This window comes from Schistocerca nitens, chromosome 8 (genome assembly GCF_023898315.1).
Source record: "Schistocerca nitens isolate TAMUIC-IGC-003100 chromosome 8, iqSchNite1.1, whole genome shotgun sequence".
In the NCBI taxonomy this organism is placed as follows: domain Eukaryota; kingdom Metazoa; phylum Arthropoda; class Insecta; order Orthoptera; family Acrididae; genus Schistocerca; species Schistocerca nitens.
Window position 1 is genome coordinate 95,918,337 of NC_064621.1, and position 13,310 is coordinate 95,931,646.

Consider the following 13,310-nt stretch of genomic DNA (forward strand, 5'->3'; position numbering starts at 1 on the left):
CCCGCCTTCCAAAGCAAATCATGCAAATGACCTGAATAACTTGCACGCACGCATTGCCGTTTGCTGTGTCACAAATTGTGCCGATACTGAGCAGCCGTAAGCTGAGATAAAAACTTGGAGAGGTGCTCTATCCTCTGTTAAGTGTCATTTTTCTGTATGTCATATAGTTTTCCCTCAGTCGTCCACTGAAACCCCGTAAGTATTTATGAGTAACCGAATATGATCTCCCCAACCACAGACAGAAACTCTACATCTACATACATACTCCACAATCCACCATACGGTCCGTGGCGGAGAGTACCTCGTGCCACAACTAGCATCTTCTCTCCCTGTTCCACTCCCAAACAGAACGAGGGAAAAATGACTGCCTATATGCCTCTGTGCGAGCCCTAATCTCTCTTATCTTATCTTTGTGGTCTTTCCGCGAAATATAAGTTGGCGGCAGTAAAATTGTACTGCAGTCAGCCTCAAATGCTGGTTGTCTAAATTTCCTCAGTAGCGATTCTCGAAAAGAACGCCTCCTTTCCTCCAGAGACTCCCACCCGAGTTCCTGAAGCATTTCCGTAACACTCGCGTGATGATCAAACCTACCAGTAACAAATCTAGCAGCCCGCATCTGAATTGCTTCTATGTCCTCCCTCAATCCGACCTGATAGGGATCCCAAACGCTCGAGCAGTACTCAAGAATAGGTCGTATTAGTGTTTTATAAGCGGTCTCCTTTACAGGTGAACCACATCTTCACCACAATTCTACCAATTAACCGAAGACGACTATCCGCCTTCCCCACAACTGCCATTACATGCTTGTCCCACTTCATATCGCTCTGCAATTTACGCCCAAATATTTAATCTACGCGACTGTGTCAAGCGTTACACTACTAATGGAGTATTCAAACATTACGGGATTCTTTTTCCTATTCATCTGCATTAATTTACATTTATCTATATTTAGAGTTAGCTGCCATTCTTTACACCAATCACAAATCCTGTCCAAGTCATCTTGTATCCTCCTACAGTCACTCAACGACGACACCTTTCCGTACACCACAGCATCATCAGCAAACAGCCGCACATTGCTATCCACCCTATCCAAAAGATCATTTATGTGGATAGAAATCAACAGCGGACCTACCACACTTCCCTGGGGCTCTCCAGATGATACCCTCACCTCCGATGAACACTCATCATCGAGGACAACTCATTCAAATACTGTCACAGACAAACAGTTAAGGCTGTAGTTAGTGTTGGCTTGTTGGCTACAGTAGTTTTTGTCGAGGCCACTGTTATTTGCTGGAAACCAAACTCTTAAATCCACGTCTAAATTACTTTAACTCACCCTGTCTCCAAACGTCTGGAAGAGGAAGCGAGCGTACTCCCGGAAGTACTGTGCTACCACGGGGTTCGTCCAGCCGCCCAGGAGCTGCAGCGGCTGCGGCAGGTCGTAGTGGTACATTGTCACCTGCGAGAGGGCGACGAGTCGTTCAGAACGTCCATAACGTTCTAGATTATGTCTTTCATGAAATTGTGTACAGTACCCAATTCACAGAATTATTTTCATCGGGTCTACATTTTAATCTACAGTGCAAATATATATGTTTATGTACGAGTGAGATATTTTATTGATGCTATGAAAATAATTATTTCTTAAAAAAACTATCGATTTTAAATATAGGCTTGGAATAATCACACGCTGACGAGTATAAAACAGTCCAGCTAATACACGATAGTCTAGAACAGAACGTTGTCGTTGAGACGTACCCCTTACCAACACGGGGTCCAACCATGAAATTCTTTATACTTTACGCAACAGAGAATTCACTCCCGAAATTTTAATTTATGGATAAGTTAGAGTATTCGAGGAATATGAGCAGAGTGGTACCCGTGGTCTAGGGGTAGCGTCTTTGATTCATAATCATAACGTCTTCGGTCCCGGGTTCGATCCCCGCCACTGCCTAAACTTTGATAAATAATCAGCATTGACGGCCGAAGACTTCCGGCATAAGAAGTCAGCCTCTTTCTGCCAACGGCCTTGTCAAAGATGGCGGAGGAGCGGATAGAGGTTCAGGGCACTCTCTTGTCCTTGGGGTAGGAAATTGCCCCCTAAAGGCGGAAGGATCAGCAATGATCAAAGACATGAGGATGCAGAAGGCAATGGAAACCACTGCATTAAAGACACATAACGTGTATCCACAGGACATGTGGCCTGTAATTGATGAAGGGTCATGATGATCTCTCCATTGGCAAAAGATTCCGGAATAGTCCCCCATTCGGATATCCGGGAAGGGACTGCCAAGGGGGAAGTTACCATGAGAAAAAGATTGAATAATCAACGAAAGGATAACGTCCCACGAGTCGGGGCATGGAATGTCAGAAGCTTGGACGTGGTAGGGAAACTAGAAAATCTGAAAAGGGTAATGCAAAGACTCAATCTAGATATAGTAGGGGTCAGTGAAGTGAAGTGGAAGGAAGACAAGGATTTCTGGTCAGATGAGTATCGGGTAATAACAACAGCAGAAAATGGTATAACAGGTGTAGGATTCGTTATGAATAGGAAGGTAGGGCAGAGGGTGTGTTACTGTGAACAGTCCAGTGACCGGGTTGTTCTAATCAGAATCGACAGCAGACCAACACCGACAACGATAGTTCAGGTATACATGCCGACGTCGCAAGCTGAAGATGAACAGATAGAGAAAGTCTATGAGGATATTGAAAGGGTAATGCAGTATGTAAAGGGGGACGAAAATCTAATAGTCATGAGCGACTGGAATGCAGTTGTAGGGTAAGAAGTAGAAGAAAAGGTTACAGGAGAATATGGGCTTGGGACAAGGAATGAAAGAGGAGAGAGACTAATTGAGTTCTGTAACAAGTTTCAGCTAGTAATAGCGAATACCCTGTTCAAGAATCGCAAGAGGAGGAGGTATACTTGGAAAAGGCCGGGAGATACGGGAAGATTTCAATTAGATTACATCATGGTTAGACAGAGATTCCGAAATCAGATACTGGATTGTAAGGCGTACCCAGGAGCAGATATAGACTCAGATCACAATATAGTAATGATGAAGAGTAGGCTGAAGACATTAGTCAGGAAGAATCAATACTCAAAGAAGTGGGATACGGAAGTACTAAGGAATGACGAGATACGTTTGAAGTTCTCTAACGCTATAGATACAGCAATAAGGAATAGCGCAGTAGGCAGTACAGTTGAAGAGGAATGGACATCTCTAAAAAGGGCCATCACAGAAGTTGGAAAGGAAAACATAGGTACAAAGAAGGTAGCTGCGAAGAAACCATGGGTAACAGAAGAAATACTTCAGTTGATTGATGAAAGGAGGGAGTACAAACATGTTCCGGGAAAATCAGGAATACAGAAATACAAGTCGCTGAGGAATGAAATAAATAGGAATTGCAGGGAAGCTAAGACGAAATGGCTGTAGGAAAAATGTGAAGACATCGCAAAAGAGATGATTGTCGGAAGGACAGACTCAGCATACAGGAAAGTCAAAACAACCTTTGGTGACATTAAAAGCAACGGTGGTAACATTAAGAGTTCAACGGGAATTCCACTGTTAAATGTAGGGGAGAGAGCGGATAGGTGGAAAGAATACATTGAAAGCCTCTATGAGGGTGAAGATTTGTCTGATGTGATAGAAGAAGAAACAGGAGTCGATTTAGAAGAGATAGGGGATCCAGTATTAGAATCGGAATTTAAAAGAGCTTTGGAGGACTTACGGTCAAATAAGGCAGAAGGGATAGATAACATTCCATCAGAATTTCTAAAATCATTGGGGGAAGTGGCAACAAAACGACTATTCACGTTGGTGTGTAGAATATATGAGTCTCGCGACATACCAACTGACTGTCGGAAAAGCATCATCCACACAATTCCGAAGGCGGCAAGAGCTGACAAGTGCGAGAATTATCGCACAATCAGTTTAACAGCTCATGCATCGAAGCTGCTTACAAGAATAATATACAGAAGAATGGAAAAGAAAATTGAGAATGCGCTAGGTGACGATCAATTTGGCTTCAGGAAAAGTAAAGGGACGAGAGAGGCAATTCTGACGTTACGGCTAATAATGGAAGCAAGGCTAAAGAAAAATCAAGACACTTCCATAGGATTTGTCGACCTGGAAAAAGCGTTCGACAATATAAAATGGTGCAAGCTGTTCGAGATTCTGAAAAAAGTAGGGGTAAGCTATATGGAGAGACGGGTCATATACAATATGTACAACAACCAAGAGGGAATAATAAGAGTGGACGATCAAGAACGAAGTGCTCGTATTAAGAAGGATGTAAGACAAGGCTGTAGCCTTTCGTCCCTACTCTTCAATCTGTACATCGAGGAAGCAATGATGGAAATAAAAGAAAGGTTCAGGAGTGGAATTAAAATACAAGGCGAAAGGATATCAATGATACGATTCGCTGATGACATTGCTATCCTGAGTGAAAGTGAAGAAGAGTTAAATGATCTGCTGAATGGAATGAACAGTCTAATTAGTACACAGTATGGTTTGAGAGTAAATCGGAGAAAGACGAAGGTAATGAGAAGTAGCAGAAATGAGAACAGCGAGAAACTTAACATCAGGATTGATGGTCACGAAGTCAATGAAGTTAAGGAATTCTGCTACCTAGGCAGTAAAATAACCAATGACGGACGGAGCAAGGAGGACATCAAAAGCAGACTCGCTATGGAAAAAAGGCATTTCTGGCCAAGAGAAGTCTACTAATATCAAATACCGGCCTTAATTTGAGGAAGAAATTTCTGAGGATGTACGTCTGGAGTACAGCATTGTATGGTAGTGAAACATGGAGTGTGGGAAAACCGGAACAGAAGAGAATCGAAGCATTTGAGATGTGGTGCTATAGACGAATGTTGAAAATTAGGTGGACTGATAAGGTAAGGAATTAGGAGGTTCTACGCAGAATAGGAGAGGAAAGGAATATGTGGAAAACACTGATAAGGAGAAGGGACAGGATGATAGGACCTGCTAAGACATGAGGGAATGACTTCCATGGTACTAGAGGGAGCTGTAGAGGGCAAAAACTGTAGAGGAAGACAGAGATTGAAATACGTCAAGCAAATAATTGAGGACGTAGGTTGCAAGTGCTACTCTAAGATGAAGAGGTTAGCACAGGAAAGGAATTCGTGGCGGGCCGCATCAAACCAGTCAGTAGACTGATGACCAAAAAAAAAAAAAAATGAGCAGAGGCAGTCATGAATGCAGCTGCGGCAGTGAAAGGAAATTTGATTCGTAGTTGTTTGCAGAGCTACCTGATAGATGAAACCATACGTTACAATCAGCCAAAAAAACTGTAACATTCATAATTGTAAAACTGTGTATAGCTTCACTTACCATAGGCTGAATGCCATTTGCAATCAACAGATCGATAAGGTTGTCGTAGTAATCCACTCCTGCTTGATTGATTTGGCTGACATCACCCACAGGAAGAACTCTGGCCCAAGAGATGGAGAATCTATATATGTCCACCTGAAACACGTAGCGAAGTCAATATTCAGTGATTACTAGAATGTTTTCGTCTAAATTACTCACTCGTCGTTGGACAGCCGCCGCCCTTCCTTCTCCATAAAAGAGCTTCCATTTAGTAATAGGGAAGTACGAAGTATCCCTGAGTGAGGAACAGTATGTTATACGAAAGTGGTCTACTAGTCTTGGTACTGTGTGGTGCTAAATCGGAGCGACGTTGCGCAGCTGCTAAGGCCTTGGACTCGTCCTGACATCCTCATTTAGACCTCCCGTAGTTTCCTCAAATCGCTCAAGGCAAATGCCAAGATGGGGCCTTTTGATCCAATCCAAATTTGCCTTCCGTCTCCGCGTCGACGGGACGCTAAACCCTTACCTTCTTTCTTTGGTGTTGAAAGTCTGAGACTCACTGCACAACAGTCTTAGAAGCTTTTGTTGGTGTATTGTAGAATGAAGCTCTGTAAACCCTTTTTCAGCATGTTTGTTTGTGAATGTGTGTGTGTGGGGGGGGGGGGGGGGGGGCGGGGGGGTGTCTGTGTTGTGTTTGTGTTGAGAAAAGATTTGAAGAAATACACAACTGGCCATTAAAATTGCTACACCAAGAAGAAATACAGATGATAAACGGGTATTCATTGGACAAATATATTATTCTAGAACTGACATGTTATTACATTTTCAAGCAATTTGGGTGCATAGATCCTGAGAAATGAGTACCCAGAACAACCACCTCTGGCCGTAAAAGCGACCTTGATACGCCTGGGCATTGAGTCAAACAGAGCTCGGATGGCGTGTACAGTTACAGCTGCCCATGCAGCTTCAACACGATACCACAGTTCATCAAGAGTAGTGACTGGCGTATTGTGACGAGCCAGTTGCTCGGCCACCATTGACCAGATGTTTTCAATTGGTGAGAGATCTGGAGAATGTGCTGGCTAGGGCAGCAGTCGAACATTTTCTGTATCCAGAAAGGCTCGTACAGGACCTGCAATATGTGGTCGTGCATTATCCAGCTGAAATGTAGGGTTTCGAAGGGATCGAATGAAGGGTAGAGCCATTGGTCGTAACACATCTGAAATGTAACGTCCACTATTGAAAGTGCCGTTAATGCGAACATGAGGTGACCGAGACGTGTAACCAATGGCACCCCATACCATCACGCCGGGTGATACGCCAGTATGGCGATGACGAATACACGCTTCCAATGTGCGTTCACCGCGATGTCGCCAAACACGGATGAGACCGTCATGATGCTGTAAACAGAACCTGGATTCATCCGAAAATATGACGTTTTGCCATTCGAGCACCCAGGTTCGTCGTTGAGTACACCATCGCAGGCGCTCCTGTCTGTGATGCAGTGTCAAGGGTAACCGCAGCCATTGTTCTCCGAGCTGTTAGTCCATGCTGCTGCAAACGTCGTCGAACTGTTGGTGCAGATGGTTGTTGTCTTGCATACGTCCCCATCTGTTGACTCAGGGATCGAGACGTGGCTGCACGATCCGTTAGAGCCATGAGGATAAGATGCCTGTCATCTCGACTGCTAGTGATACGAGGCCGTTGGGATCCAGCACGGCGTTCCGTATTACCCTGCTGAACCCACCGATTCCATATTCCGCGAACAGTGATTGGATCTCGATCAGCGCGAGCAGCAATGTCGCGATACGGTAAACCGCAATCGCGATAGGCTACAATCCGACCTTTATCAAAGTCGAAAACGGTACACATTTCTCCTCCTTACACGAGGCAGCACAACAACGTTTCACCAGGCAACGCCGGTCAACTGCTGTTTGTGTATGAGAAATCGGTTGGAAACTTTCCTCATGTCAGCACGTTGTAGGTGTCGCCACCGGCGCCAATCTTGTGTGAATGCTCTGAAAAGCTAATCATTTGCATATAACAGCATCTTCTTCCTGTCGGTTAAATTTCGCGTCTGTAGCACATCTTCGTGGTGTAGCAATTTTAATGGCCAGTAGTGTACTAGTCACATTTGTATATGCACACTCTCACAAAAACACATAACTAAGAGTCGCCACGCGTATTTTCTGTTTTTTCGGAAAATTTTCTTGCTTTCGTTTTTGCTGTGGAGTAATCCCAAATAAATATTGTTCACCATATGTTACACACGACGTCCACTGTCGATGGAAACGCTAGAAACAAAAAACAATGTAAAGTGGAATTTTCTGTGGCCATTCGAAACATTGACCCAAAATTAGTTGGGTGTGAAATTCGAAATGAATTGACATGGACAGTAAAACACGAAGAATAACCAGTATCCCAGTAGCCACAGCACCGCTCTGGCCCACAGTGACTGCTGCTGCCATGCAGAAGCGCTGCTCAATCGCAACTGCAGTACTGGCTGTTCTTTTTGTTTTACTGTCCCTTTTTCAATACTTACATATAAAGCGAATGTAATAGATTATTGTTGCACCGCTCCATCCGATAGGCATGTAAAATTCCGCTTTAAAACTCCTATACAAGACAAGATGATTTATTTGGGCTAGCTCCTGTTACACACTGCGGAAACACAATTGCAAACATCAGACAAAATGAGTGTGAGGACTCTCAGGACGGCATCCGCTATACAGGGTGCAACGGATATAAGTGCAGATATTTATACTGATGACTGAGGACAGTGTACTGAACTACATTACATAAGCATTTACGTCATTTGCAGACTAATAATTCTAGTTGTTACAAGTCGTATGTTTTAAGGTTGAGTAGTACCTCCAGGTACATTTGGCAACAGCCGGTCATTAATTCTTATTTTCCCCTGCCCAGCAGGTCAAGTGTTGAAGTGTGGATGCATGGACACAAAATGGTTAGTCTAAACTGACAGGCAAAGTCCGCTCAGTGGTGCAGTTACAACCATGTAGAAAACATCAGGTAGTAAAATTTGGAATGCGTTTGTGGGAACAGAAGAAACAACCACCACACTCATGTGTATACATATTAAGGTATCACGTATAAAAATATTTGCACTTATACCCGTCACATTCAGTATATTTAAGGGGTCTCAAAAAGTAAGCTAGACATTAGTATGGCAGAGCAAGTAACTTTTATTGAATGCTGCACAACACTTTAAACTGACCGTTGATATCATTCGGCTAAAAGTGGCATTTGATTTGGTCCATAACCGTCTAAATTTCACGGTGGATCTGTGTGAAATTTAGACGTTTTGCCTGCAAGTATCGGACTGTCCAACGTGATGCACCCGTTAACCACATTAAAATGTTGCTTTTTGAATAATTAATAGAAATGCCCCAATCGTTTAATTACGGCTACAATACATTAAGAATACATATTCTTTGTGTAAATAAATGTGTAAAGTAAGGAGAAAAGATCACGATTTAATGTAAGGAATGTATTTTTTTGCTGTTCCGATAGAGAATGTTCCAGAGAAATGTTTACATATCGAAACTGTAAAGCAAGTTGAAGACATTCGCCGTAATTTGTTTTTGGATTATATAAAAGTAGGAGATGTGAGCTCTCCCTCTCTCTCATTTGTTTTCGATGGCTGTTACACAAAATCTAAGCGACGCTCTCGTATCTGTAAGCTTTGGCTAAATAGTTAGGCTACTTTAATCACAACAGCTGTGTCTGAATTAAGAACCTACTTTCCTCTTCCACTAATGCCACATCTCAATTTATTATGTCGCATTTTAGAACTTTTTCGGGCTGCAGCGAAGGAGAGTTGCCGACGAAATGTTTGGTGGCCACAACAGAAAGCTACTAGTGTTCAATCAGCTTTTACTTTATCAAACGTTTATTTCAGCGTCCCTGAGACCTCCTTTGCCGATCTTTTCTGTCAGTACCTGGGCAAGGTAATTACGCAAACTGCGTAATTTTGACATCGGTCACTGGCCTCTAAACAGCACCATCGGTCAACATTCTCGTCGATGTGATGGGAATCTGATGCTGGTTGGTGGAATATAATTTCATCATCAACAAGTAAAAATTTTCTATCCACCATTTTAACATTTCGGGAGCATTGCCATCAGCAAAAGTCATAAATATAATATTACATTTTTTTTAGACATCAGTAATATTATAGCACTGTGGCAGCACTGTGTCTGCAGGGTAGCCAGAACGTGTACTCTCTTCTGACAATGTGGCACTCTTGTTGTGGAAAGGTCTTAGCTTGGGCCGATATGTGCAACTCATTTTTTTAGTCCCCTCGTATGTATAGGTCACACATTAATAAAACCAACAAACTGTACAGATAGATTTTGACTGGAAATGGGGGAAAATGTCCTATGAACATGTGTCTGGAAATGCATCGTTGCCCCGATGGGTGGCGCTGACGAATGAAAGCTCCTCTGACTATGTACCGTGTGTTCCTTACGTGTTGCAGCTGTGTAATTGATGCTACCTACTGTAAACGCAGAATAGTCCGGTATTCATGTCGGGAACCCTCTGAGACGGTGCTCGTGTATGGTCAAGAAGATGGAAACAGTCGAGAGGCAGCAGGGCTGTACAAAAACAAGCACCCTCACAAACACCAACCATATCCCACAACATTTATAGCCATTTTTGGGCGTTTGTGTGATAATGGGTACTTTCAAAGAGACGAACGTGCAGGGAGGCGGCAGACGGTGCGTACACCAGATTTAGAGGACCGGGTTCTACAGGATATTGAGACGAACCCACAAAAGTCCCAGGCGATTGGCCCACCAACATGGTGTAAGTCAAAGTACAGTGATACGTATCGTGAATGACAACCGCTATCATCCCTATCACTTGCCACTTGCAATGAGTGCAAGGATTACCAGCAGGAGATTTCCCTCTACGGGAGCGATTTTGTTGATAGTTTTTGCAGCAGACAATCACAATTAAGGGATTTCGGTCATCAGTCGGCTTCACCGACGAAGCAACCTTTACCAGAACTAGCATTATCAATCTGGATAGCCGGCATGTGTGGGTTACAGACAGTTCTCGAGGAAAGGCGTCTCATCAGCATCGGTTCAGCACCAATGTGTGGGCACGGATTCTCTTCAGTCGTCGTTGGTCCCGTTCTTGCAGGATCTTTTTCCGGTCGCAGCTGTGTCGGAGATTTGATGTTTTACCGGATTCGTGATATTCACGGTACATCCGTGAAATGGCCGTACGGGTAAATCTCCACTTCATCGCTAATCGCTACATCGGAGATGCTGCGTCCCATCGCTCTTGCGACGACTATAACACGACGTTCAAACTCACTCAAGTCTTGGTAACATGCCATTTCAGCTGCAGTAACCGATCTGACAACTGCGCCAGACACTTGTTGCCTTATATAGGCGTTGTCGACCGCAGCGCCGTATTCTTGCTGTTTACTTATCGGGGTATTTGAATACGCATGCCTATACCAGTTTCTCTGGAGCTTCAATATACATCTGTGGACAGGTATAGTTAGATACCTGTCATGCATTCGTGGTTTTCTTTTATCCTAAACAGTCAATCATGGACAAATAATACAAAAGCATCTAAATCAAAAATAATGTACTTATGTAGAATATCGTGTTCGAATAAGTATCCGGCAGACCAATCATGGCGCGCCCTGTGAACTCACTCACGTGCTAACCTTCCACCGTTTGACACCGAAGCGACACACTGGCGCTTAACATCAGGTTTCCACATCATTTGACGTCCCTTCACTCTTCTTGAGTGTAAGTTCGGTCGCCTAATCCGGAAGGAATTACTTCATAGTGATACAACGAATAGTCTCTCATCATGCCGAGAGTTAGTCGTAGAGATATATTCGACATTATTGGTATATGACAAACGGTAGTGTGGTCACGCTCTGCATCAAAGGGCTGGCATGTTTAGATACGTTCCAGTATCTTTGCAATATTTATCTGGATGGGAGCATCAACAAATGTATTTCAGTGTCAAAAGGAAAGACAAGGAGATAGGAAACAATTAATTTCCTCCGTGAAGTCGTTGTCAGCGGCAAGGATGCTACAACATTATCCTCTTTGCTTCCGGTCAGGGACTCGTTAGTGGTGGTTGCTTTTCTTCGTCTTGGAGTAACACTTACCAACATTCTCGGTTGCTTGTTGTTATTTGTCTTCCCCTAAATTTAACGCTCTGTTGTTCCCTCCAGTACAGTATAAATTATTCCGTAATTACTCAAAACATGCAGTCTCATCCTGTCATTTCTTCTGCTTCTTTTTGTCGACACATTTCTTCCCTCAGCGATTCTGCGGAGAACCTCCATATTCCTTATTTTCTCAGTCGACCGTACTCCTGAAACATCCTGTGTTTCTGACAGTTCAAGATTCGTATTGATAAATTTGTGGTCTCGACTTGCATGATCACAAACGTCTTTATCGAATTAATCTCAGTCACCGATACTAGCAGAATTCTTTTGACGAAGAATACAATGAGGTGACAAAAGCCATGACATACTCCTAATATCGTGCTGGATCTCCTTTTGCCCGGCATAGGGCAGCAAGTCGACGTGGCATGGACTCAACAAGTCGTTGGAAGTCACCTGCAGAGATATTGAGCCATGCTAACAGTTCCTAATTGCGGAAGTGTTGCCGGAGCAGTATTTTGTGACCTCCTGATTACGTCCCATAAATATTCGATGAGATTCGTGTTGGGCGATCTGCGTGGCCAGATCATTCGCTCGAACTGTCCAGAATGTTCTTTAAACCAATCGCGAACATTTGTGGCCCGGTGACATGACTTACTGGCATGTGTGAAAACTGCATCGTTGTCTGCGAATATGAAGTCAATCAGTGGTTGCAAGTGGTCCCCAGGTAGCCGAACATTACCATTTCCAATCAATTATCGGTTCAGCTGTACCAAAGGACTGAGTCCATTGCATGTAAACAGAGCTCACGCAATTCTGGATTCATCGTCAGCTTGCACAGTGCCTTGTTGACATAATGGGTCCATGGCTTCGTGGGCTCTGTGCCACACTCGAACCCTACCATTATCTCTTAGCAACTGAAATCGGGACTCATCTGAGGAGGCCACGGTTTTCCAGTCGCCCAGGGGCCAACTGATATGATCACGAGTCCAGGAGAACCGTTGCAGGCGATGTTGTGCTGTTACCAAAGGCAGTCACGTCGTTCGTCTGTTGCCATAGCCCAATAACGCCAAATTTCGCTACACTGTCATAACGGATACATTCATCGAACGTCTGACGATGATTTCTCCTGTTGTTTCACACAGTGTTGCTTGTCTGTTAGCACTGACTACTCTAAGCAAACGCTGCTATGTACTCTCCGTAGTTAAGTGAAGGCCGCCGGCCCCTGAATTGTGCGTGGTTAGAGGTAATGCCTGAAATTTGTTATTCTCTGCACACTCTTAACACGGTGAATCTCAGAAAACTGAATTCCCAAACGATTTCCGAAATGGAATCTCCCATGCGTCTAGCTCCAACTACCATTCCGCATTCAAAGTCTGTCAATTCCAGTGGTGCGCCATAATCACGTCGGAAACCTTTTCACGTGAGTTATCTGAGTAGAAATGACAGCTCCGCCAATGGACGGCCCTTTTATACCTTTTTCACACAATACGACCACCATCTGTATACGTGCAATCGCTACCCCACGAATTTTGTCACCTGACTGTAACACTGATGGTTGTCCTAATTCTTCTTCTTCATCTTGGACAGTTTCCAGCCACTGGCTGGGTCTGTCGGGAACACAAGCCTCTCCATCGTGTTCTGTCTTTCCACCATTCCCCCTCTTCCACCTTCGTCCAGTTCTCTCCTCTTCTCGTCACACATTCCTTCACTCCCTTCACCCATCTATCTCTTGGTCTTCCTCTGGGCCTCTTCCCCTCCAGTTGCAGATCAAACAGCCTCTTTGCAATTCTTCCCTCATCCATTCTCTTCATGTG

At 43.9% G+C, this 13,310-nt stretch overlaps 1 protein-coding gene across 1 annotated transcript in view; it reads right to left on the reverse strand.

The window, feature by feature from the left end:
* The window catches only part of LOC126199419 (myrosinase 1-like), a 100,150-nt gene that overhangs the window by 57,753 nt on the left and 29,087 nt on the right, over positions 1 to 13,310 (reverse strand). Inside the window, exons 3-4 of the mRNA XM_049936337.1 lie at positions 5,355 to 5,489; positions 1,337 to 1,459 (exon numbers count right to left, since the gene is read on the reverse strand). Coding sequence (XP_049792294.1) covers positions 1,337 to 1,459; positions 5,355 to 5,489 — 258 coding nt within the window. The remainder of the gene's footprint in view (positions 1 to 1,336; positions 1,460 to 5,354; positions 5,490 to 13,310) is intronic.